The 26,353-nt window shown below is 28.9% G+C and overlaps 2 protein-coding genes across 6 annotated transcripts in view; both read right to left on the bottom strand.

The window, feature by feature from the left end:
• Positions 1 to 11,650: 11,650 nt before the first annotated feature.
• Positions 11,651 to 19,614, bottom strand: LOC108560195 (beta-glucuronidase). 2 transcript variants are annotated; one of them, XM_017917650.1, is made up of 11 exons: positions 19,551 to 19,614; positions 13,918 to 14,131; positions 13,685 to 13,867; positions 13,456 to 13,622; positions 13,254 to 13,402; positions 12,682 to 13,198; positions 12,482 to 12,625; positions 12,343 to 12,427; positions 12,108 to 12,284; positions 11,913 to 12,051; positions 11,651 to 11,857 (listed from the first exon to the last, which is right to left on the bottom strand). In XM_017917650.1, exons 2-11 carry the CDS (start codon positions 14,122 to 14,124, stop codon positions 11,676 to 11,678), a joined length of 1,950 nt encoding a protein of 649 aa, XP_017773139.1. In that variant the 5' UTR covers positions 14,125 to 14,131; positions 19,551 to 19,614; the 3' UTR covers positions 11,651 to 11,675. The 2 variants fall into 2 exon arrangements, with proteins under 2 accessions (XP_017773139.1, XP_017773138.1); XM_017917649.1 differs by lacking the exon at positions 19,551 to 19,614 and having other exon boundaries at positions 13,918 to 14,277.
• An 81-nt stretch (positions 19,615 to 19,695) lies between these two features.
• LOC108560193 (beta-glucuronidase-like) overlaps positions 19,696 to 26,353 on the bottom strand; it is a 36,922-nt gene continuing 30,264 nt past the window's right edge. For 2 of the 4 annotated variants that reach the window (XM_017917648.1, XM_017917646.1), the window contains exons 2-12: positions 22,234 to 22,413; positions 21,982 to 22,158; positions 21,767 to 21,933; positions 21,567 to 21,712; positions 21,329 to 21,510; positions 20,957 to 21,276; positions 20,730 to 20,873; positions 20,590 to 20,674; positions 20,360 to 20,536; positions 20,165 to 20,303; positions 19,804 to 20,116 (exon numbers count right to left, since the gene is read on the bottom strand). In XM_017917648.1, the coding sequence (XP_017773137.1) occupies positions 19,950 to 20,116; positions 20,165 to 20,303; positions 20,360 to 20,536; positions 20,590 to 20,674; positions 20,730 to 20,873; positions 20,957 to 21,276; positions 21,329 to 21,510; positions 21,567 to 21,712; positions 21,767 to 21,933; positions 21,982 to 22,158; positions 22,234 to 22,407 (1,878 nt within the window). In that variant the 5' untranslated portion in view covers positions 22,408 to 22,413 and the 3' untranslated portion in view covers positions 19,804 to 19,949. Of the gene's footprint in view, positions 20,117 to 20,164; positions 20,304 to 20,359; positions 20,537 to 20,589; positions 20,675 to 20,729; positions 20,874 to 20,956; positions 21,277 to 21,328; positions 21,511 to 21,566; positions 21,713 to 21,766; positions 21,934 to 21,981; positions 22,159 to 22,233; positions 22,416 to 26,353 lie in introns of all 4 variants that reach the window. The other 2 variants (XM_017917645.1, XM_017917647.1) reach the window with 2 other exon arrangements.

Raw genomic sequence — 26,353 nt, 5'->3', positions numbered from 1 at the left:
AAGAAATTACGGTATTTATGGTAAATTTATAAAGCATATGGTTTAATGATAGAATAAATTTACTATTTTGTATTGTTAAAACGTGAAGTAAGAAATAAAGTTACATCTGATGCTGTATAATCTTTGATCTGTTGAATTCGATTTGTGTGCATTAGAGGTATTTGAATGTGATTAAGTCCTTATGCGATAATTGATGGATCTTGGTGGAAAACGCCAGAAAATGATGGTTGCATGAACGAGATGAAGTTTGGTGGAAGGTTGTCGAAGTTGCGACTGTCGAAAGTGCCGGAAAATGCGAATTGTTGCACCATGTGCGGTGTTGATGCGGTTCGGACGTGGAGGAAACGGCCGGATCATGGATCACAGAGCAGTATAAGTCTTTTGTGCGTGAGCACGCCGTTTCGCAGGAAACAAGGAAAGAATTTAATAAGTCCATGTATGGTCGGATATAATGACCGTGCGTTTAGTGGTATCTGATTCTCATGGTAGTGCCTCTTCGGTTTGCATATACCATCTGCCAATTACAATAAATTAGCGGCGCGCCAGATCGAGCCGCGGGAACTGCGCCACTGCCCATTAGGATGGAGACGTGGAGGAACAACAAAAAATATACGAGAGAAGAGATGCTGGAAGAGAGGTGGAGACGGAGATGAAGTTGAAGGTGGAACGAAAACGAACAAGACGACGTCAAACAAAAGATCCAATTAAAAATCCTTTCTTGCGGCGGATGGAAGAATATAAGAAGCGAAATAAGAAATAAACGCGACGGACGGATGAAGCGGAGAGTATTTTCATTGTCTCGGAAATGTGCTCATGCGGCATACGTAATTAGTGTTTTGTAATGGGATTTTCTTTGATATCATCTCCATCCGACTTCACCAATCATTTATTGACTTATTTCGATAAATTACTATCACCTTCCTTTAATAATCTTCGCACCGTAACAATCTCTCTTTTTCTAAATGCAATCTAATTACTAGCATTATCTTTACGGATAAATATTTCAAAATTAATAACATAATTTTTAGAATCATCTCCAACCAAATTTTACCAATTTTTATGAATAAAGTTTTCAAAATTTCTTTTCTGCAGCAATTTTTATCTCCTCTCGAAAAATCAGCAATTTCTACAAAACTATTTACATAATCCGCTACAATTTGCTCTCTTCTTCTAATAAAATCAACAATTTCTATAAAATGAGTTACATAATGTTTATACTACATTTTTTTCTCTTTCTTTCTCAATAAATCAACTATTTCAATAAAACCAACAACATCTCCAACTTATTTAATTTTACTAATTACTAACATCATTTTTATGAATAAATATATCAAAAATTCCTTTCTGCATCAATTTTTATATCTCTTTTTCAAAAAATTAGTAATTTCTTCAAAACGATTTACATAATGTCTTTAATCATTTCCAACCAAATTATACCAATTTTTATAGATGAAGCTTTCAAATTTTCTTTTCTGCAACAATTTATGTGTTTCACAGAAAAATCAGCAATTTTTACAAAACTACATAATCTGCAACATTTTTTCTCTCTCCTTCTAAAAAAATCAACAATTTCTATAAAATGTGTTACATAATGTTTATATTAATCTCCAATCAAAATTGTACCAACTTATGGATGAAGTTTTCAAAATTTCCTTTCCGCAACAATTTTTTCTCTTGCTTTCTCAATAAATCAACTATTTCAATAAAACCAATAACACCTCCAACTTATTTAATATTTCTAATTACTAACATCATTTTTATGGATACATATATCAAAATTTCCTTTCTGCCTCATTTTTTGTCTCTTCCACAAAACTATGTGCATATTGTTTTGATTCATCTCCAACCAAATGTTACTCATTTTTATAGTTGAAGATTTTGAAATTTCCTTTCTGTAAGAATTTTTCTCTTTCCTTCTTCGAAAAATCAACAATTTTCACACAACTATGGATGAAGATTTCTGAATTTCCTTTCTGCAAGAAATTTTCTTTCTTCTTTTTTAAAAATTAATAATTTCTACAAAACCATGTTCAATTTTCTTATAATAATCTCCAACCCAAATTTACTAATTACTAGCATCATGTTTCAAAAACAACTTTTCAAAAATTGTTCTGTTTCCTCAAAAAAATCAACAATATCAACATATTTATGGGCAAAGATTTCAACATTTTCTCTCTCCTACTCAAAAAAATCAACACTTTTCATAAAACACAATTTTTATATTGAACTTCATCAATAACATATAGATTTATTTCAATAAATTACAAGCAACACTTCCAATTTTTTCTTTAGAAAAAAATCTTTGCTCCTGTTGCAAATAAATCAGCAAATTCTGCAAAACCATTTGCATAATATCTATAATCACTTCCAACCTACTTTTACTAATTACTAGCATGATTATTTCAAAATCTTCGCGCTGCAACAATCAATTTCATTTATCCCTTTTCTCTCCATCTCGTAAACATACAAAAAAAAATCAGCAATTTCTACAAAATAACTGAAACCATTTGCATAATGTTTATATTTCGAAATGGGATGCAGACATGAACCTTCTCTTTCCTTCTTCCTTTCTTATTCTCTCGCAACACTACATATATAAAACACGTCGTTGCAACCCGTTCCGAGTCGAACCTCACCTTGCAACTACTACCTACGACATTCCTATACATAATCCGACCGTTTTGACGGATCTTTGACCGCTTTGTTGCAGCCACGAAATGGATTAAAAACACACAGTCACTCACTCATTTACAGGTAGCGAAATTCGCGCACACCTTTTTTTCCTTTCCTCTTCAAACACACCCTCTTCACCAATTTTCGAAGACCGTTGCGACCTTCCCGAAATCCTCGTCCTTTTTTTTTCTACCGCAAACCGGACGATGCACCTGCACAATCTAAACTCTGCAAACAGGACCTCCTCTCACCAAAAAGAAAAGTACCTGTTAATCCCGGAATTACAGTTATCTCGGCTATATAAAGAGCCTTTGCTGCACCTGACGACACCTCCTGTTTGCCTTCACAAATTCAGTTACACAAAGTAAAATTTATTGTACATGACGAATTCTTTCTTAAACGAAATTAGAATATCCAAAATTTTACAGAAAGTTACAATATTTAAGTGTCTATATATTCATCAAATAAGCAACTAAAAAATCTACACAATAAATAATAAATTAAGCAGATAAAATCATTAAATTAAGTCACTTTGAGATACGAATCAGTTTAGAATACAAATGTACTATTGTAAATAGTATTATCGATAAAGCTAATACTATATTAGTTTAGTAATGGAATTTCTTTGAAATTTTGATCAGAGATGAACGAATGTTTGCTTCAATTTTCATCAGATATCAATGAAAAATAATATCTTTATTAGAAATTAAAAGAATATTTGCTTCAATAATACACAATAAATTAAGCAAATACCAAAACTGATAATAAATTATCCACGTAAATAGATCAAGTAAATTTGAAAACGTAGATTAACAAAGTTTATCGAAACACAAACAAAAACTTATGATAAATTATTTTCTTCAAACATTAATTATATTTTTTTTTTTCACTTAATTCTAACGAAAGATACAGATATTTAAATTAATAAATATAAAAATTAATAATGATTGAAAAATTACTTAAGATTGAAATTAAAAATGCATATTGTAAAGTATATGGAATTATTTGAAGTAAAAATTTCCAAAAGATACAACAATTTTTCGAGATGAGTTCATAAACCTAAACATAATATGCACACCAAATATTTATTCAGAAAAACAATGCTGTCCATAAAGGTAACTGGTTTCTATTTATTATTTTTTTAGGCAGCAATCCAAGACGGCCGAGTTCAAATATATTTATATAAAAAATAAATAAATATACAACGAAAAATATTTTAACTTTTGCAAAAATCTCACTAAATCATTCTAAATGTAACAGGAATAAACAAATTGTTTACTTTTTTTGCTTTGTTTGTAGACTAATTAAAAAATACAAACACAGACATCACTAAATAAGTGTCGAAACATAATAAATTTGTATACTAATTATAAAATAATGTTTTAGAACTAAATATTATTAATTATTTAATTGGTATTCACAGCTAAGACTAGTTTTTTTTTGATAATTTAATCAGTTTATGTACAGATTTTCCTGTTTTAATTCAAATCTGAGATTATTAATGTATGTAAATAAATTAGATCACCTATACCAGTGATTCTCAAACTTTTTGCTCCCCTTTTGGACATACAAAGTTTCTGCGATTCCCAAAGAATGAGTATATATAGAAAAAAAACAATCAGGATTGATCTATCATTATTTTTTTTTGCGATCCACACTTTGAGAATCACTGCTCTATACGTTTCTATTACAAAACAAGATCACGTAAATCGAATCGAATATTGAGACTGTTTACTCGTTTTAAATACATTTAAATGTATTTCGGTTAACAAGCAAGAATAAGCTAAATGATGTTTATTGTAAACCGTAAGTACGTGTGTATATACACATTTTGCCTCAATAATACTTTAAGACATAAAGTCTTGAGTATATAATGAAAGTCTGACGTGTTTATATACAAAAAAAAGTTTCCGAGCAATGTTTACTTAAACAAAAAACACACAAAAGTAATGTAAAATATTCACATTCATAATTCACAATCATTATTTTTATTATGTAATATACTATCAAATTTTATATAGATTATATAATGTAAATTGTAAATCGTGTTTATAGACAGACGTATAATTATTGACTAGACTTAACTCGCCTAATTTTTATTGATTTTTTTATCTGTTTTATACGGGTTATAAAAAAATACATCGACAAAGTTTTAATGAAGTACTGAAATTTGTTTTTTTTTAATTTCTATAATTTTTAAATTATTTCTAAATTAAATTTCATAATTTATACATTAATATGAATAAATTCAATAATTTTGTTTGTAAATTAATTAAGTTAATAAAGTTTTTTTTACTAAATAATAGTCAAAAAGAGAAGAATTTGTTTAATATTTCTATGATAAATCATTAATAAATGTTGTTATTATAATCAAATGAAACGATGATGTTAAATTTATTTTTATTGATTTAAATAATGATCAACCGGAAAATAAGGAAGTAGAAACTATTAGTCATCAAAGCATTGTAATGATAATGACATTGGAATAAATTTGAAATTGAAGTTTTCGTTGCTAGAGTAACGTTAGTATATTGTTTTTTTTTTGTACGTATCATGCCGTAACGACTAAATTTAAACTCGCACGTTACGTGCGCCTATTCGAACTGTGATAAGGCAAAAAGTAATTACACACAAACGCATTACTAAAATATAAAACGATGAAAATGTGGACTAGATAGATGCGCGCGCGAATTCTCATACAGTATTCAAATTTTATGAAAATGTATTCACTCATTACGAATACAGTGGACGATACACATTCGAAGAGAATAGTAGTCCACGCATTACAAGATGAGGATGAATGGAATCACATGGAAGAATGTTTTCGTAGGAAGCGAAAAGAAAACAAGAATTCCGTCATCTTCAACATGTGGGTTTCATTCCTTAAGATGCGCTCTAATTTTTTTTTTCTTCTTCATTCAATTGAGTTTACGGAAAAGCTTTCTATTTGCGCAAAATTTATCGCATTTGTATTAGCTAAAGGAGTTGCGGTTTGCAGCCTTGAGAGTGTTTGCAATTTGCTGACCATCAATTCGCTATGAATAATTCATAGATTTGTATTTGACTCTTATTTTTATTTATAGAATTACAGGTGAGTTTTTGTTATTGGATGGAATGAAATTAAGATGTAATTGTTCTTACCATTTTTCGTTGTTATCTGTGATATGCTCGGCGACACTGTAACCAAAATAGGAGCCCTCTTCTCCGTTTTGCACTATCGGATCACGCACTTCTAAATTGAAACCGCAAATTAAATCCAACGCGCCGGTAAAGCACACCAGAAGTAAGGCTCGATTGGCCATCTTCTACTACTACTTCTTCACTCGTGGATTGCTGTTGATGGACTGATTCTTCCTCTGTGGAGTGATGTGGTTTGTTGGTCTCTTCTTTGGTCGAGGATTCGCTCGATCATGTGGTCATAGCTCTGACACAACAACACTCCAAGAGCAACGGAACTAAACTGAGCCGCGCTCGCTACAAGCAAACGTTTGTTCGCTCGCTCACTAAACTGCTGCTTGCCTGCCTGCTTCTCAACGCATGGTTATACAATACTCATGATTACTGCAATTGATATCAATAAAAGTATCGATAAGTGACAAAAAAAAACACACGCGTGACGTGTAATTTCAATTGAGTAATTTTTTAAATTAAAATTGTATAACTACCTAAATAAAATCAATAATAATTAGTAATTTCCATTGACAATTAATTAAATTACACAATTATTTAAATATATTAGAAAATCTTCCAAAATACAAGATAAAAATTATACATTTCTTGTTCATTAGATAAATTAAGAAATTATTTAATTAAATCTAAAAAAATCAATATTTTTACCATTATTTTTATTAAAAACGTGCACAAAATATTGTGTGAAATAATTGTAAATTTCTTCAAATTAAACGCTTGTAATAAAGGAATTTCATAGAAAATCTTCCAAAAATACAAGATACTAAGTAAACTTTTCTTGTTCATTAGGTAAATTAAGAAATTATTTAATTAAGTCTGAAAAAAAACTAACGAAATTGTATAATTTTTAAATTATTTCTATATTAACTTTCATAATTGAATAATTTATAAATTCATAAGAATACATTAGCTAATACTTCATTAATTTTGTTTGTAAATCAATATTTTTACCAATTTTTTTTTATTAAAAACGTGCATAAAATATTGTGCGAAATGATTGTAAATTTCTTCAAATTAAACGCTTGTAATAAACTAATTTCATAGAAAATCTTCCAAAATACAAGATACAAATTAAACTTTTCTTGTTCATTAGCTAAATTAAGAAATTATTTAATTAAATCTGAAAAAACTGTCGAAATTGTATAATTTTTAAATTATTTCTATATTAACTTTCATAATTGTATAATTTATAAATTCCTATGTAAACATTAGCTAATACTTCATTAATTTTGTTTGTAAATCAATATCTTTTTAGTCTATAGTTTTTTTTTATCAAATTTTTATTAAAAACGTGCACAAAATATTGTGTGAAATAATTGTTTATTTCTTCAAACTAAACGCTTGAAATAAAAGAATTTTAATAGAAAATCTTCCAAAATACAAGATGAAAATTAAACTTTTCTTGTTCATTAGTTAAATTAAGAAATTATTTAATTAAATCTAAAAAAAAATATCGAAATTGTATAATTTTTAAATTATTTCTATATTAACTTTCATAATTGAATCATTTATAAATTCATAAGAATACATTAGCTAATATTTCATTAATTTTGTTTGTAAATCAATATTTTTACCATTATTTTTATTAAAAACGTGCACAAAATATTATGTGAAATAATTGTTTATTTCTTCAAACTAAACGCTTGAAATAAAAGAATTTTAATAGAAAATCTTCCAAAATACAAGATGCAAATTAAACTTTTCTTGTTCATTAGTTAAATTAAGAAATTATTTAATTAAATCTATAAAAACTATCGAAATTATATAATTTTTAAATCATTTCTATATTACTTTTCATAATTGAATCATTTATAAATTCATAAGAATATATTAGCTAATACATCATTAATTTTGTATGTAAATCAATATTTTTTTTAGTCTATAGTTTTTTTTTATCAAATTTTTATTAAAAACGTGCACAAAATATTGTGTGAAATAATTGTTATTTTTTTCAAACTAAACGCTTGAAATAAAAGAATTTCTTCCAAATACAAGACAAACTAAACTTTTTCGTTCATTTTTATTACCAATTAGCTAAATTACTTAATTAAATCTAAAAATACTATCGAAATTATACAAATTTATCGAATGAAATAATTTGCAGTAAATTCCTTGCTTATTTCTTTAAAAAACAAAACTAATGTTTAAATAAATTGAAACAATTCCTTCCATTTTTATAAGCTTTTACACACATTTTCTGCAAAATTTTTTGCAAAAGAAGAAAATCATTGTTTTTTTTTAAATAATAGCATTAAGTTGAAAATACATGAATTTTGTGTTAATTATATATGTTTTTTTAATTAGTTAAGCAATTATTTATCTAAATCTAAGTTTAACAACAAAATGTGTGTAATCAAACTATTTTCTGTGAAACTCAATGTTTATTTCATAAAAGCTTATTAGAAAATATTAGAAGAACCTTGATTATGTTACATTATTTGAATAATTGTAAAATGTACAAAAAATTTATATAAATTTTTGTCTAAATTTTGTATGTGTAAAGATTTTATAATTTCAAATTGAATTCAATGTTTTTTTATTAGAAGTTAGTTACATTTGGACAGAAAGATTGCCCTTTATAAAACAGATAAACTAAGTTTATTATTTACTAGTTCTTTATCAATTTATCAAATGTAAAAATTTTGAATTTGGATTTTTTTTTCCAAAATTTTGAAAGGAAATTTCTCAACGTTTATTTTTCATAATATTGGAACAAACTAAAAAGAAATTTCATTAAATTTATAAAAAATTAGTAATATTAAATAATTATTTAAAGAAATCCAAAATTAAGCAATAAAATATTTATGTTTTATATTTAAAATTTTGCACAATTTTTCAGTAAACATAAAAATATTACAATTAACTTAACCACATGTTTTTTTTTGCAAAATTAACCAATTAATCTAAAATTCATAACAATATTTATAAAATAATTTATTTACAACGAAAAATTCATATTTTTTTTTACTATTTTCAAATGAATATCTGTTTTTTAGATAATTAATTAAACGTAATAATTTGAACAGTTTGAAAGTTGAATGAACATGTATTTCATATTACTGTTAATAACATCTATGATATTTATTGAAAAACATTGACATTAGGAGTATTCTGTAATATTTATCTAACAATTTGTATACAACATTATGAATACAATCGTTTTTTATTTCTTTTTCAAAATAACTATAATTGATATTTAATTACATTTATTTACAAACATTTACTTTTTTCATTTTCAATAATTGATAAATTGATTGAAATCATGTTTATTTTCAATAAAAAAATACGAGACAAAACTGAGTCTATATCTCAAGCCCGACAACCAAAATACCGTCTATCGAAATCCCGACTATATCAAAATCCCGACAGTATCAAAATCTCGACTATATCGAAAATTTCTATAATAACATTTTTTAATTATTTCGGAGCGTAGTCATCTTATGCTACAGTTTTTTTTATTAATAACAATAAATTATTATTAATTTATTTGATTTTGTTGAATTATTCATAATAAACCTTAACATTATGAAATAATCTCAAATTCAAATAGATTATTAATTGTTGTTATTTATTATTAATAACAATTTAAAAGTGACTACGCTGTGGAGTGGAGTTTGATATAGTCGGGATTATGGTTGTTGGGATTTTAATATCGTCGGGATTATGGTTGTCGGGATTTCGATACAGTCGGGATTTTGATATAGTCGGGATTTCAAACGTCGGGAATTTGATTGACGGTATTTCGGTTGCGATTGCCACCGGACAAAACTGTAGCACAATGGAATATAGATTTATGCTCTCAATGCGAAAACGAGGCAAAACGTTTATTTTATATGCTTAAGTATAGAACAAAATTCGACTTTGATGCACAACTGTGCGTAAAGCCGTTTGTTTGCTGTTATTTGTATTTACTTCTCTGACCTTATTATCCCATCTCGTTTATTTTTAAAAACACACCTACAAAAATATATACTTTACGCACGAAAATATGCAGACAATTTCATATATAAATACATTGTTACGTAAATAATAACAAAAACAGAACCGGATTCAATTGAACATTTAAATATACAACAAGAAAAAATATAAATTTTATCAAAAATAATAAAAATATAAATTTAATACCAAATTTGTTTATATAAAATATCAATTAAATTTTAGAAAATTTCCGGACTTTTACTCGTATAGTGAAACATATTCAAAAATACACATGATATGTGTATACAAGTTTTAAAAATGATGTAGCAGGCGCACAATCTGGGACTTCTCTTCTCATCGTCACTCGTTTTGCGAAACGTCGCTCGTTAAGCGAGTCATTTTTCTTACAATTAATTTTACTCGTTAAGCGAGGTTCCACTGTATAATTAAATAATTAATTAATTTACAATCTATAGACCAGCAGTCTACAAATACGGCAGTTTGCGAAGTTATTTCTGGTCGAACACCAGGATTTCTTTTGGAATCTAAAAATAGCGACAAATTCTGTTAACATTGACACCAATTTTTTGTCAACAGTCAACATTTGAACCAGTTTTTTTTTTCTACATTCAATTACATTAATTTCTTATAAATTTTATTGTTAATTAATGAAATGAAGAAATATGTAAATTTTACAAATATTTAAAATAAAATAAAGTTTATATAATTGATTCTAAACAGGAAGCAAGAATAATCAATAGATGATTCATTCTTACATAAACAATAGATGCAACGATAGTTAAAACCGCAACTGTGCCAATTTTTATAATATTTTATAAAACATTCATAATCACGAATAAATTGGACTTTGTTTATAAAAATTGCCACTAAAGGAAGCGGTGCATGGTTTTAATTGTAATCATTTTATAATTGTATCAAATCACGTAATAATGACGAATTGTTGTTACGAAATCTTTAATAACAGTAAATGCAAGTCAATCAAATATTTTTTTTGTTGAATTTCAATGCTTTTTTTGTATCTAAATAGGAAATATATAAGAATTAATATGTGCATAATTATGAGCGCAAGCAGGAAATACATCTTATCCGCTCGAATCTGATGATTGGGCAATAATAAATTAGTTTTCGTGAAAATTAAAAGGAGAAAGTGCGTTTACACAACGTAGCTTTGATTTTATATTCCGTGTCTTTTACTAATTTTTATTACTTATTTTTTTAATCAACGTTTCGTAATTAATTAGTGTTTCATATTTATTTAAAGAGAAATAGTTACAAATATATATTTAGAGGGCCACGACTTGGGAAATCGTTGAAAAACAGGAAACTGGAGGATTTGTTTGAAAAACTCTTTGAAGATGTCGCTAGTGTTTTCTGCGCGATCAATACTTTGCTTGCAATAGTTTGCAACCCAATATACAATATAATATTGATTCATATTTATTTATAGATATTTATTAATAATTATATTAATGCATCATTGTTAAATAGTTATAAAAAATATTTTAATATGAAAAAAAAATCTTTAATAATTGAGTTTTAAAATAAATTAGTTTTTTCTATTCATATAAGAAAAAATTAAAAATAAATAATTAATTAATTGAAGAACGTATCAAATAATTGTATGGTAATAATAACATTTTTAAGTACTCTAGAGTAGGCAACCCAATTATCATTTCCGTTTCCATTGAATGAAGTTATGCAACATTCATGTTTTTATTACATAATTGATTATACAATTTTCTAATTATAAAATTTGATCAATCAATCAATCTAATTAAAGCTAATGATTTAGAAAATTAATTTATTATATTAAGTTTATTTTTTCAATTAATTGATTTATTAACGAGCTAAGGCCTGTACAAATTTATCTAAGTCTAAAGTTCATCGTGATGATAGGTAGATGGAGCTACGTAATCGTACAGGTCTTCAGGCAGCGTCGAATTGTACATTTGATTTGCTAAATGCATGTAGCGTTTCCGCACATGAAAAGCGGCAGTCTTTGGTTGTCTCGTCCTCGTGAACAAGCCTTTCCTGTTTCCTCCAACCCTTGTATAAGCTGCAATTAAACAAAATTAAATGGATAATAACAAATTTAAGTTGATTGATCAAACTTTGAGCGGTTTTGAAGTCGGCGAAGTTCCATATGAATTCCCCGATGAACCATTCCTGCCTCCTCAGATGATCGAAGGCCTGGAAATGCTTGGAGAGTAATTGCACTTGGTATTCTTCGGACCAAATGTAAGCTGGATGCTGAAATGAAGATATTGGTTTTGTGTTTGTTGGGAGTTTAGTAATGTTTGGTTTACTATGTGAAGACCGGGCATGGTGTCTCCTCCGTATTCCGACATCAAAACTGGCTTATTGTACTTCTCGTGCCAAGCCGAGGCTTCGCTGATCACGTAATTCTGGATCATGTCCAGTTGACCTCCGTTGCTGTACCAAGCGTTGTATCGGTTGAAGCTGATGAAATCAAGATGTTCTCCCTAGAAATTAATGGTTTCAATGATGAATTTGTTTTTGAAAGATTTGTAGAGTTATTACGGATTTATCTTCGTAGACTCCTCGGGCTACAGCTAAAGTGATTGGTCTAGTTGAGTCTAAGTTCCTTGTATGATTGGCCACTTCCCTGTAATTAGTTATAATTACTTTAATAGCAGAATGATTGATGATTCAAATTTACCCGAAATAGATTCCAGCTTGCTCGGATTGGGTTCTCGGTTCGTTCGCTATGGACCAAGCTATAACGCTAGGTCTATTTTTGTCGCGTTTTATTAATTCTGTCAATGATTTCTTATGCTTCTCCAACAAAGATAAAGAGAAGAGTCTGGAATAATACAGTATATTACTTAACAAGTTATGAATGTTTGTAAATATTCTTACTCTGTATCAACGCTCGGGCATTCATCTATAACCATAATCCCGAATTTATCCGCCAAATCCATGATCTCTTCGGCGTAAGGATAGTGAGAAGTGCGGAAAGCATTTCCACCAATCCATTTGATCAAGTTGTAATCCTTCATGATCGTCGGTAAATCTAAACCTTTTCCTCTGATATCAGCGTCCTCGTGTTTGCCGAAACCTTGCAGATACAACGGTTTTCCGTTCATCAAGAGACTGGTGTTCGTCCAGGTGATCTTCCTGATCCCAATTTTCTGACGATAAACATCCTTCAATTCTCCTTGAGGCGTCAGCAGTTGCACGAGAAGAGTGTACAAGTATCCTGGTTCTGGATGCATCAAGTAAGGCCACCAAAGTTTAGCGAATCGCACGTAAAGAGCGCCTTCATTGTAACCCAGACCATCATCGCTGGCAACAGTATTACCACTTGCATCCAGAAGAGTCACGTTTACTAACAAATCGATGTTAGAAGCGTAGCTAATGTTGTAATTCACGATGCCTATTAAAAAAAAATATATGAAAACAAGAACAATGATTGAACTGTTTGGAATTACCGGTCTCTTCATCGTCGTCCACATCCGTAATCACTGTTATGTCTGATATAAAGCTGTGAGGTTTTGCGTACAAAGTAACCGGTCTATGGATTCCCGCGTAATTGAAGAAATCGAAGCTGTAGGACTGCATCAACTTTTTGCCATTCTCTCTGCGAAATGCCAATAAATCAATAAAATTTAAAAACGTAATAGATGATCTTACGTCTGGACTTCTCGCAAGGAGCCTTGAGGAATCGTGTCTGGTAACAGAGTGTTGTCGCAGGCGACAGTCACATAATTCTCTTCACCGAATTTGATGAATCTGGAAATCTCCTTCTCGAAAGGCAGATGCCCGATCTCGTGGTTCATAGTGTAATTACCGTTGATCCACTACGAATTTACATAAGTTTTAGCAAATGTAATTTTATTGGATATAATGTGTTTATAGTTACCACTTGCGCTGCGTAAGACACTGAGCCGAATCTCAACCATACTCCTTGGTACATCCAAGATTTTGGTACGAAGAACGCTCTTTGATACCAAACCAATCCGACGTGATCTCTGATGTCTGCGTTTTGCGTTATATCGTTGTAACTCGATGGCACAGGCATCAGCATGCTCTCAATATGCTCCAACTGAAATATCAATTGTTAAAGAATTGAAGAATTATTGTTTCTCAACTCACTTTCGATATGTCCTTTTTGTACCAATGCTCCGAAAACCCGATCAATTTATTGTAGTACGATGAAACAGCGAAATTCCACAATCCATCCAGACTCTTCACCTCCCTCGTCTCGGACTCTTGCGGGTACAAAATCCCACATTTTGCAAACGAAATGCAACAGACGAGGAAGCAAAATTCCGTCAACATCCATGATAATCTAAACTCCATGCCGAAGCTTCAAAACAAAACAGAAAGTGTCAGTGTTTTTTTTTGTTGTATTTCAAAATTGATTTATTCAACGCGTTTGAATTATTCATCGCTCCACAAAATCGTACTTCCTCGTTTTCATCGCAACAAACCGCGTATTAATTCAACTGCAATGCGTGCACGATACAAATGAAAAAAACAGCAACAACAAAAATAAATTTCTTTAATTGCGCGTTTGGAAATTGCGCAAAATCTGGGATCTGAAGTTAAACGTTCATCCGCTTAAATTCGCTAATTATTAACTAATTGCGCCTCCAGTATATACCGGTATCCGCGTTGTGCATGTTTTTAAATAGTCGATTCCCCTGTTATTAGTATATTTAAACGAGAACTATATTTACGGATATCAAAGAGCTCTTACTTTCGAAACTATCCAATTCGAATAGACAATTAAAACAACAACTGCTTACTGAAAATAAAACAAACTATTATTCATAGTGAAAGTAAAACTATTTGTAAGTTAATATATATATAAAATAATTGTATGACATAGTGCGGATTCGATAAGTCCGGATTCATTATAGTCCGGTTTGTGCAATTCAAAGCAAACTGAATTTTAAATGACATAATTATTATTTTTATAAAAAAATATCGCTTTTTTTAAAGTTTTACACAGTCAAGTCGCTTTTTTTTAAAGTCATTGGTTTCAAACAGTCCGGTCGAATTGTATAAAGTGAACATTTGCAAAATGAGAATCTATTTTTAGATTACAACTATTGTATAGTTGATTTTTTAGTAAGTTTATATAAATATAAAGTGATAATGAGAGCAAATTTTCAGATAAACAAATATTTCTTTTCTCTATCAAAATGGTTACATTGTTTTTAATATAAAGTAAGAATATATGTAAAATTAGAGTCAATTTTTGGATAATAGAATATTTCTTGTCTTTACTAAAATAATTGTATTTTTTTTTTAAATCTAAAGAGTTTATCTGTAAAAAGACAGTAAATTTTCGAAAAATAAAATAATTGCAGTTTTTTTTAATATAAGGCGAGAATATATGTAAAAAGAATGTAAATTTTTGTATAATCAAATATTTCTTATCTTTACTAAAATAATTGCACATTTTTCTTAACTATAAAGTAGGAATATGTAAAATAAGAGTTTTTTTTTGCATAATTGAATATTTCTTGTCTTTACAAAAATAATTGCAGTTTTTTTTAATATAAGGCGAGAATATATGTAAAATGAGACTAAATTTTTGGATAATCAAATTTTTCTTATATTTACTGAAAGAATTGCAGTTTTTGATATAAGGTGAGAATAATATATGTAAAAAGAGAGTACATTTTCGGATAATCGAATATTTCTTCCCTTTACTGAAATAATTGTAGTTTTTTGTATTTACTAATAAATTCTTTCTTATATTTACTAAGTTAATTGAATTTTTTTATTATAAAGTCAGAATATATGTAAAATAAAAGTAAATTTTAGGATAACCAAATATTTTTTGTCTTTACTATAATAATTTCATTTTTTTGAAATCTAAAGAATATATGAAAAAGAGTGTAAATTTTAAGACAATGGAATATATGTTGTCTTTAGTAAAATAATTGCATTTTTTTTAAAATCAAAAACAAGAATATATGAAAAATGAGAGTAAATTTTCGAAAAATCGAATATTTCTTGTATTTACTAAAATAATTTCATTTTTTGAAATCTAAAACGAGAATATATGAAAAATAAGAGTAAATATTCGAAAAATCGAATATTTCTTGTCTTTACTAAAATAATTTAATTTTTTTTTAAATCTAAAGCGAGAATATATGAAAAAAGAGAGTAAATTTTCAGAAAATGGAATATTTCTTGTCTTTAGTAAAATAATTGCATTTTCTGAAACATAAACTGAGAATACATGTAAAATGAGAGTAAATTTTTGGTTAATTTAATATTTCTTATATTTACTAAAATAATTGCATTTTTTAGTATTAATATCTGTAAATAGATTTTCTTGGATAATGTAGAAATATTCCAATTTTTCTTTCTTGAAATCTACGTATAACTTATGCAATAACTTACAGAATTGAAATAAGAAATTCATTACTGCAGCAAATCAAATCATGTGAATTGCCAAAACTTATACATCAAAATTAAAGCGGGAAATTCGTATAAATAGAACTCACTATATAATTAATTAAATTAAAACTCAACATTTTTAATTATAAATAAATTGCAAATTCTTCGTCTTCAAAAAAAAACTTTGATTAAACTCAATTAATAATCGTTCCGCAGATCGAAGAACCTTGCCTGCATTCCACTTAATTTTATTGGCGTGAGCTTAAAGAAATTCCATATTTTACGACGAAAACATTCGCATGCAAATTTCGTGCAATTTCGATAACGTAAAACAGAAAAATAAAACGCTCGTCTTCATTTACGTACCTAAAGCAATTACGTTCTTATTTTTCCTTTCTCGAATTATTATTTTTCAAAAAGAATAAAATCCGGTTTACAGCAACGTCTCGTTTCTCATAAAAAAAAACACACACAGAAAGCAAGGATAATTATTCAAATTTACTGCAGTTTTAAAAATCGTCGCTTTTTTCAAATCGAAATTCATAAAAAAATATTTTAATTAAGTTTTGAAGAAACAGAGAATTTTAGACAATTATTTTATAACAATTCAAATTTCCATTAACCAATGCAGCAATTCATAACATAGTGCGGATTCGATCAGTCCGGATTCACTATAGTCCGGTTTGTGCAATTTATGCATTAATTATTCATTTATACAAAAATCATCACAGTCAATTATTACAATTATTTTATAACAATACAGTCAGGTCTCTCTTTTTGCAGTTTATTTTAAAGTCCTCGGTTTCAAACAGTCCTATGAAACCGCACTATGTGAAATATTGTTGTATTAACAAAGATTAGTTTCAATGTTCTGAAGAAACGCGGTATTTAGACAACTATTTTAGAATAATTCAAATTGTCCATTAGCCAATACTGCAATTCCTAACATAGTATGGATTCAATCAGTCCGGATTCACTGTAGTCCGGTTTGAACAATTCAAAGCAAACTAAATTTTAAATGACAAAATTATTATTTTTATACAAAAATTATTGAATTATTCAAACAGTCCGGTGGAAACGCACTATTTGATATATTGCTGTATTAATAAAGATTTGCTTCAATGTTTTGAAGAAACGCTGAATTTTAGACTATTATTTTATAATAATTGAAATTCCCATTAGCCAATGCAGCAATTCCTAACATAGTACGGATTCGAATAGTCCGGATTCACTATAGCAAACTAAATTTTAAATGACATAATTGTTATTTTTTATACAAAAATTATCGCTTTTTTTGTAGTTTTATACCTTGGTTGTATAAAACTACAAAAAAAGCGATCTCTTTTTGTGCAGTTCATTTTAAAGTCCTCTGTTTCAAATAGTCCGGTGGAACCGCACTATGTGAGATATTTTTTTATTAATAACAATTTGTTCCAATGTTTTGAAGAAACGCGGATTTTTAAACAATTATTTTATAATAATTCAAAGTAAACTAAATTTTAACTAATGTTAAGGAAACATTTGTTCTTACACAATTTTTTTGTAATTAATATAAACGCATATTCATTTCTAATAGAAAGTCGTCGATTACTATCCAATCCGGAACTTCTACAAATCTCAAAAAGGAAATACACCTTTTTTTCGCATTCATTCGCGCTTCAAGGTATTCGCAGTATCGGTTTTATATAATCGTTTTTAAATACAGGAATTATGTTTTGTATTATGGATTTAATTTGCTGCAACGATCGTTTCTTTGTTTTTTAATTAAAGGTGTATTAATTATGAAGATCAATTTGTTTTGTCTCGAAGGTGACGTATGTATCTAGATTACTGCAAACAAGAAGTTGCTTTTGTTTACTAGTATCGATTTCTCGCAATCATTTGTAAAATAGAAATTTGTAAATAACTTAACATAAATTTATATATTGGTTCTTTCCACCTTTTAAATCAGGTAGTAAGACAATGAAGTTAAGTTTAATTGTGCAAAGATCGCTGCAGCTGCTAAACTCAAGAGAGTCTCGTAACACTCTTAAGTGTCAAAAACCAGTCAAAACAAGCAGTTGTTTTGAAGGTGCTCGAAATGCGGTAAGCAAATCCTTACAGTTTTTTAATTCTTCGTGGCGACATTTCATTTTTTACAATCGATCTTCTGTTTGTATGTTTAATTACCATTGTTCGAGCGTTTCCATGAAATTAAATTGCGAAAACAAACATTGCTTCTCAGATGCATGCATATAGACGACGACGACGAACATACTTGGAATTGAATGAAGAAAGGATACAAGAAAAAAAAACAAACCGCAGTCAGTTTGCTTATTTCCCAATGCTATCTATTAGCGATAGATTAACAGCATTCTTTCACTCGTTCGTAATGAATTTCTTGTTAAGTCACACCGACTGGAGTGAACTGGAGAAATGGATACAGTAATTTGTAAGTAGTCATAATAATAACAAGTTGATGTGCGAGGAAACGAGTTTACTTTATTAATTAGGAAGTTTTCAAATGGAAGTCAATTGCTTTTTAGTTAAAATAAACATCAATATAAAGATTTGTTTCAATGTTTTCAAAATTTCATTTTAGTTTAGTTTACATTTCAAATTTTTTCTTTGAAATTAAAATCTTACAAATCAAAATAAATATGAAATCATTAAATAAAGTAATAAATTTTCATTAAAAAAGTGCATAAATTACAATTAAATCATTCCTAAAATATATTGAAAAAAATACTGTATTTTTGCTTCTTGCGAAATAATTTTCTTTTAGATTTTAATGAAAAAAATTATGTTATGTTTGTTTCATTAAAAATAATTACATTTGTACTTTATTACATGAAATATTCCCGTTTATCGAATTATGTCACAAATTTGTAGAAGCTTACTAAAAAGTTTCTTTATTTTGTAATAAAAAAATAGTTAATATTTGTAAATTAATAAAAACATATATTATGAATTATGCAATGAGATGTATACAAAACGATTTTTTAATGAAAATTAATTAAAAGAATGATTAAAAAATTAATAAATTTTATTGGAAAAAAATTGATTATAGTAAAGTTGTAATAAATATAATTAAATGTTGTTTGTCAAGATCATTCGTAATTTATTACTACTTAAATAACCCTGAAATACCTTTCATTCTGAGGTAATGTTGGAATTATATTTGTGTTTTTTATTTTCTCTCTTAACAATAAGTTTTGGATTTCGATGTTAGTATGTGAAGTGCGCACGTAACAATCTTTGGATATTCTTAAATTTGAATTTCAAATTCAATAAAATACAGTTGCCTTTGTCCACTTACCTTTCGTTCGAATGATTATTCAATAATACAATTATAAATGCAAGAAGGAAATATGTAAACATTCACTTACCGTTATTATTTAATATTTTCTAATGAAATTCTATTCTTTGGTTTCGTGCAAATGCAAGTGTCGGAGTGCGGAGTGTCGTCGCAGGGCCGTTTAGGTAGGACTAAGTGCACGGACTACACGGACTACGACTAGCGAGCCGTGTGCGCTCTTTTGTTTGGCAGCGAATCCGAGGTGCGGAGTGCCCCTTTTTCACCAAATCTAGGCTATTGGGACAACGTCCCAGTCCCTCTTCTGTTTACTCTGACCGAAACAAACAAACAAACAAACTAGATTCCGTAAAGATAATAATGCCAATTGCAACTTTATTTCTAAACTTCAGGACAATGATAAAAACTGAATGCGACCGACAAACAAAACTGAGGATTAAATGTGTTTGCTAGAGCTTTTTATATGTGCGCTCTAACGCTCGTTGCTGCAGACGTAATCGTCCAAATCGCCCGGCAGAGGAGAGTTGTATAACTCGTTGGACAATCGGTGGTACCGTCTTCTCAGATGGAACGCCGAGGCTTTCGGTTGACGATTCCTTGTGAACAGACCTTTCTTGTTACCACCAACTCTGTTAATCTCTGAAACATTACAATTACCCAAATCGAATTACAAAATTTAAGACTTACTTTGTGATGTTTTGAAATCGGCAAAGTTCCAAACAAATTCCCCAAGAAACCAACTCGAATTCCTCAACGAATCGAACGCCTTGAAATGGTTGGATAACACGGCTATTTGATATTCCTCCGACCAGATGAAATCAGGAAGCTGAAATACTGAAAAAATCTACCAAAAATCATCACTCGACTATCTAAAATCCTCACGAAATGCAATCCCTCCAAAGTATCGGCTCCGTATTCAGACATGAGTACAGGTTTCATGAACTTCTTCCTCCAGTTCGTCGCCTCCTCGACTACACGTTTAACAATCATATCCAATTTTCCTTCGTTTTGATACCAAGAATTGTAACGATTGAAACTGATAATATCCAAATATTGAGCCTTTCAACAGAAGACAAGTTTTACTTTTAGTTTATCTTATCTAGTCAAATTACCAATTGATCTTCGAAATAACCGCGATTCAAAGAAGCTGTTACAGGTCGACTTTGATCTAAGCTCTTGGCGAAATCCACCACGTTCCTGAAATAATGATATTTTAAACGATTCTTGAATGTAATCAAGTAATTAAGATTACTTGAAGTATTGTCCGGTATTCTTCTTGTGAGATCTTGGCTCATTCGCGATGGACCAAGCTATAACGCTAGGTCTATTTTTATCTCTATTCATTAAACGCTCAATCGAATCTTTGTGATTTTCCAGAAGCTTTGGAGAAACGAAGCTGAAATAATTGAATCATTTATAATTATTACCGGTATTTTCAAATTTAGGCAACCAAACGATCATTGAAGATCTCAAATTTACTCGATATTAACAGCAGGACACTCGTCGATGACCATGATTCCCAAACGATCAGCCAAATCCATGATTTCTTCAGAATAAGGATAATGCGAGGTGCGGAAAGCGTTTCCTCCGATCCACTTGATCAAATTGAAATCTCTCATAGTCGTGACCAAATCGAATCCTCGACCTCTGATGTCAGAATCCTCGTGCTTCCCAAATCCGTGCAAATAAATGCGTTTTCCGTTGATCTTGAACTCATCTTCGTTCCATTCTAACACTCTGATACCGAATTTCTCCCTGTAAACGTCCGAAACACGTCCATCGTAATCCAACAAAAGAAACTGAAATTTCAGGAATTAAATCAATAATAATTCAACTTGAAGTTAAACGTACTGTAAAGGTGTATTGATAACCAGGATTTTGATGCATCAAGTACGGCCACCAGAGATTCGCTCGTGGCACAGTTACATTCCCTAAACAACCTAAAGTTTTAACAATCAATTTCTCGTCTTGATCGTGAAGATGCACTTCGACATTGCGAGATCCTATAGTCGACACGTTGAATTGAACGATTGCTGCTTAAATAATAACACTATTAGCTTTAGTTTGTTATTAAATGACAACGACGTACCAGATCCTTCAGTTAATGAGAGAGTTTTGATGTGGACATCTTCGATGTAAATCTTTGGGGTTGTGTAAAGGAGCACGGATCTGTGAATCCCCGCGTAATTGAAGAAGTCGAAGGTGTACGTTTGCTGTAACTTCACGCCGTCATCTCTGAAATCTTCAAATTGAAATCTATTGAAAAACAACAATATATTTGTTATTCACGTTTCGACCAGGCTGATGTTTCCTTGAGGAATCGTGAAGGGGAGTAAAGTGTTGTCGCATGAGACAGTCACGTTGTTTTCTCTTCCGAATTTAAGGTAATTTGTAACGTCGAATTGGAATGGTAGATGACCCATCTCGTTCGCTCCAACGAATCTATCGTTAATCCACTTAATATTAGTTTAGATATCTCTGCTTTAATTTGTTTAGGTAGTTACCACTTGAGAGGAATATTGGACGGATGAAAATCTTAACCAAACGCGATTTTCCTTCCAAGAATTTGGCGTGAAAAACGATCTTTCGTACCAAACTGCACCAACGTGTTCACGAACGTTTAACTCAGTGGAAACGTCGTTGTAGCTCGAAGGTACAGGCATTAAAGTTGCATCATTCCTCTAAAGATATTTCGAAACATAAATAACAAAATCAATGATGATGTAAATCTGTAAACAAACAAAATTGTTCATTACTTTATCCATCTTTGGTTTGAACCAGACTAGATCTCCGATGCTTGTGGTATCGACGAGGAAGTTCCAAATACCGTCGAGGGAGATGATCTCTCGGCTCTCAGAAGTTTTCGGATACAAAAGTCCGTGGATTTCGTTCGCGCATAGAACGAGGAGAAGCGACGTCGTCAGCTTCATGTTTATCTGTAATGAAATGCGAACTGATTCAGTATGCAAATCAGTTGTTTATTGATGGAAACGGAACGGAAACTTCATTGTCTTATCCCTATCTGCACTTACTCCACTTCGTAAATTGTTCAACTTTCTATTCATCATCCGTTCGTTTATTTCCTTTTTTTCCAACATAAAAAAAAAAACGATAAAAACCTCATTACATAAACTTCAAACTAAGTAACTTATCATAAATTTAAGTACATTATTTACTTAATTGAATCCATTAGTAAAATTACTAAATAATAAAAGTAATACATGATTATTGTAATAAAATATTTATATTATAAATAAAAAATTTACCAATTTATTTTACTTCTAAAACTTAAATTATTTGAAAAATTATGCAATAAAATTAAAAAATATACAACTTTCTGTTGCGTAAAATCATTTAAATGATGCAACTTTGGTTGCATACCACAAAATTAATATAATTCAACTAGTATCCTATAGATGTCTATTGATGTGTTAATTAGTTTTTAATTTTTATATGTAGCTTAAATAATGATTATTTTTTAATTATCACTAATTAAACTAAACTCGCAATTAATTACTTAAATAAACCAATTAAAGTTTCGTTTATTTAGAAACAAAAATAGATATCTTTTGATAACCAATTGTTAAAATTATGACTAACAATAATAATTTGTTGAATATTACTAATTATTTTTTTCTTCATTTCTTAAATTAAAACAATTTCTATTTAGTGGTTAAGAGTTTAACTAGTTTCATTGGAGGCGTATATGAGATCTGGCTGAAGGACAACGGGAATGCATGCATCATCAACATCATCAGTTCCGGAAATGAATGGGATTCTAACATTTCTTTTTTCAAAAAAATATCTCCTCAACATCACGGTCATTGCAATTGTGTTGAATAACATTAATCATGGAATTCAATTGCAAATGACATTCTAAATGACAAGATTGTAAACTATTTAATTGATGCATTTAAGAAGTGGAGCAAAACTTTGTATAGTGATGCGTTGCAAACAGCTTATAGACTCTGCGGAAGATTAAAGTCCGCTCGATTTGAGACTGTTGGAGAAGCAAACTTCTAAAACCTATTGAAGTTGGTAATTAAAAACTTTAATAAACAATGAGATTTGAAGGAACAAAAGGTATTGAAATGCAACTTTCATAATAATACCAAAATGATTATTTAAATCTATAAAATGTATAGAAAGTAAAACGTAAGTTTTTTTTTTACATACAAAGCAATTTGAATAATATTGTAGCACGTTACACAAGTTTAAAAGCCACACAGAATTCGTCGCAGATAAGAAGACTGTTTAACATAGACATGATTACGTAATAATCATCTGTGATTAATCTCTATCTTATATAAAGAATGATAATTGTAATCTTGAGCCGAAGTAACTTAACTGTTGCACTTTGAAATGTACGTTGCAAAGCTGAATTTCCGCATATACAAGTACACATTTTTTGTATTACATTATGCATTTCATTACGTCTATGAATATTATACTGTGTTTATTTATAATATTGAATTGTGTTTAAATTTTATAAATAATGTTGCATAATTTATTTTCGAAATAAATTGTGCTGTTTTTTACTAATTAAAAATTTGATAGTAAATTTAATAATTTTATATTCATTTTATTCCTTGTAATCTTAGCTTTATTTCGCATATTTCATGATTAATGTAGCTTTATTAGTTTTTGAGATTTTGGTTAAATACTGAAAACATGGTCTAAACATAGGTTTAGATATTGGTTAAAAACTGAAACACTGCATTTTTCATGTTGAAATTTTTCCAACTTAAATTTGGCAGAAAATTATTCAAAACCCATAAGTGTCGTATATATTATTTCATATTCATTTTATACCCTATAATCTTAGCTTTATTTCGCATATTTCAGGATTAATGTAACTTTATTAGTTTTTGAAATATTGGTTAAAAACTGAAGACATGTTAAAAATCTTAAATCTCATCGTTAACAGACATTTATACAAAACCTATAACTGTCATATATATCATTTTATAGACGATAGTCTTAGCTTTATTTTTCATATTTGATGATTGATGTAGAGTTATTAGTTCTTGAGATATTGGTTAAAAACTGAAGACACTACCTTTTGCATGTTGACATTTTTCCAACTTAAATTTGGCAAAAAAATTATTCAAATTCTATAAGTGTCGTATATATTATTTCATATTCATTTTATTCCCTATAATCTTAGCTTATTTTCACATATTTCAGAATTAATGTAGCTTTATTAGTTTTTGAGATATTGGTTAAAAACTGAAGACACTGTCTTTTGCATGTTGAAATTTTTTCAACTTAAATTTAGCAGGGAATTATTCAAAATTTATAAGTATCAAATATATCATTTTATTCACTATAATCTTATCTTTATTTAGCTTATATGATGATTAATGTAACATTATTGGTTTTAAAGATATTCTTTAAAAACTGAAAAAGAAATGCTTAACTTTGGGAGCAATTTATTCATAACCTAAAGCGTCATATATAAATTATTTTTTTACAAATTCAATTCCAATAATATTAGCTTCAATTAGCATCCTTAGAAATGTATCTAGTATTACTAGTTTTGGATATAATCGCTAAAAACTGAAGACACTAATAATCCCATTTTTTTTAATTGGACAAATTAGACAAACAGTAAACCGAATACGATATATATAAATTATAGCTAAGATTAAATTGATTTAATACATTGTCATTTTTTTTGTAGTTCATTTTCAAATATTTCATGCAATGATTTTCCCAAATATGTAATAAGCAAATCTAATGTAATCATTAAACTATTAATAGTTTGTATGAAACTCTGTATAGAATATTAAAAAAATTAAATGTAATAACTGTAATTTCACTTCATATGTCGAAGAGAACTAAAACCGAACGAAATATTGAATATGCAAATGAAAGCCGCGACTATAGGAAATAAAATGTGTAATGAGAAACCACTTTACAATTTATGTAAGTCACGTAATTCTCCATAAAATTTGAATAAATATACCAACGATATTAACAAAAAAAGAACGTAAAGAAATAAAAAAGAAGTATATTGGAATATGGTATAAACATAATTACCTTGAACTGTCCGCTGCAGAACCGAGCGATTCAGACGTTTTAACAACAATTATTAAATTCCAATAATTATGCAGATCCGCATAAGATAAAACGAAAACAAAGAAAACGTGCTTACTTCAGGTAAAGACATAACTGAATTATCCTCGGTCCATTTATATATTTAAATTAATACCTTTATTTCGATCAGTTTCTATAAAATTATGTTGTTCAAATCCATTAAAATCGTGCTCGTAGCTACTTATAATAAATAAATTAGGTAAATTGTCTGTATTAATAACGCATTGAATAATATTGTTACACCTTTCTTTGGTGCGTGATTATTGTAAGGTTATTTTGTTTATGATCCAGGAAAACGATAGTTTTAATGCTAATCTAAGTCATTTATTATTAAGTATTAGTAATAGATGTATAATAGAAATTTGTAGTAATTTGTTAATATTTACATGAAACAATACAAATTTATAGAATAAGTTATTACAAATACTTCCTAAATGGGCCAATAATAATTGTTAAATGAAATAATATGTAGATGAATCATTGAAAAAAAAAATTATTTTTGAACGAAATTATAGTAAACATTTTAGTAAATTTGTACATGTAAAATGTATGAAATAATGATTACATGAATGGATAATCTTGCTTTTAAATAAATATATATATTTTGGGTGAGTGATGATGGAGTTGAGGTTTGGTGTTGTAAAGATCTGAGGTAGTAATTTGTGATGTTCTACTTGTCGTGGTTGTAATAATATGAATTAATTATAATAATGAGGTGATGTGAGAGGATGGTTAAAAAGTAAGTTTCTAGGTAAAAGAGAAACTGGTTGGGTTGTT

This window comes from Nicrophorus vespilloides, unplaced genomic scaffold, assembly GCF_001412225.1.
Source record: "Nicrophorus vespilloides isolate i.1.1-1 unplaced genomic scaffold, Nicve_v1.0, whole genome shotgun sequence".
NCBI classification, from domain to species: Eukaryota; Metazoa; Arthropoda; class Insecta; order Coleoptera; family Silphidae; genus Nicrophorus; species Nicrophorus vespilloides.
The sequence above is the reverse complement of the archived record's forward strand: the minus strand, read 5'-3'. Positions and strand labels throughout refer to the sequence as shown.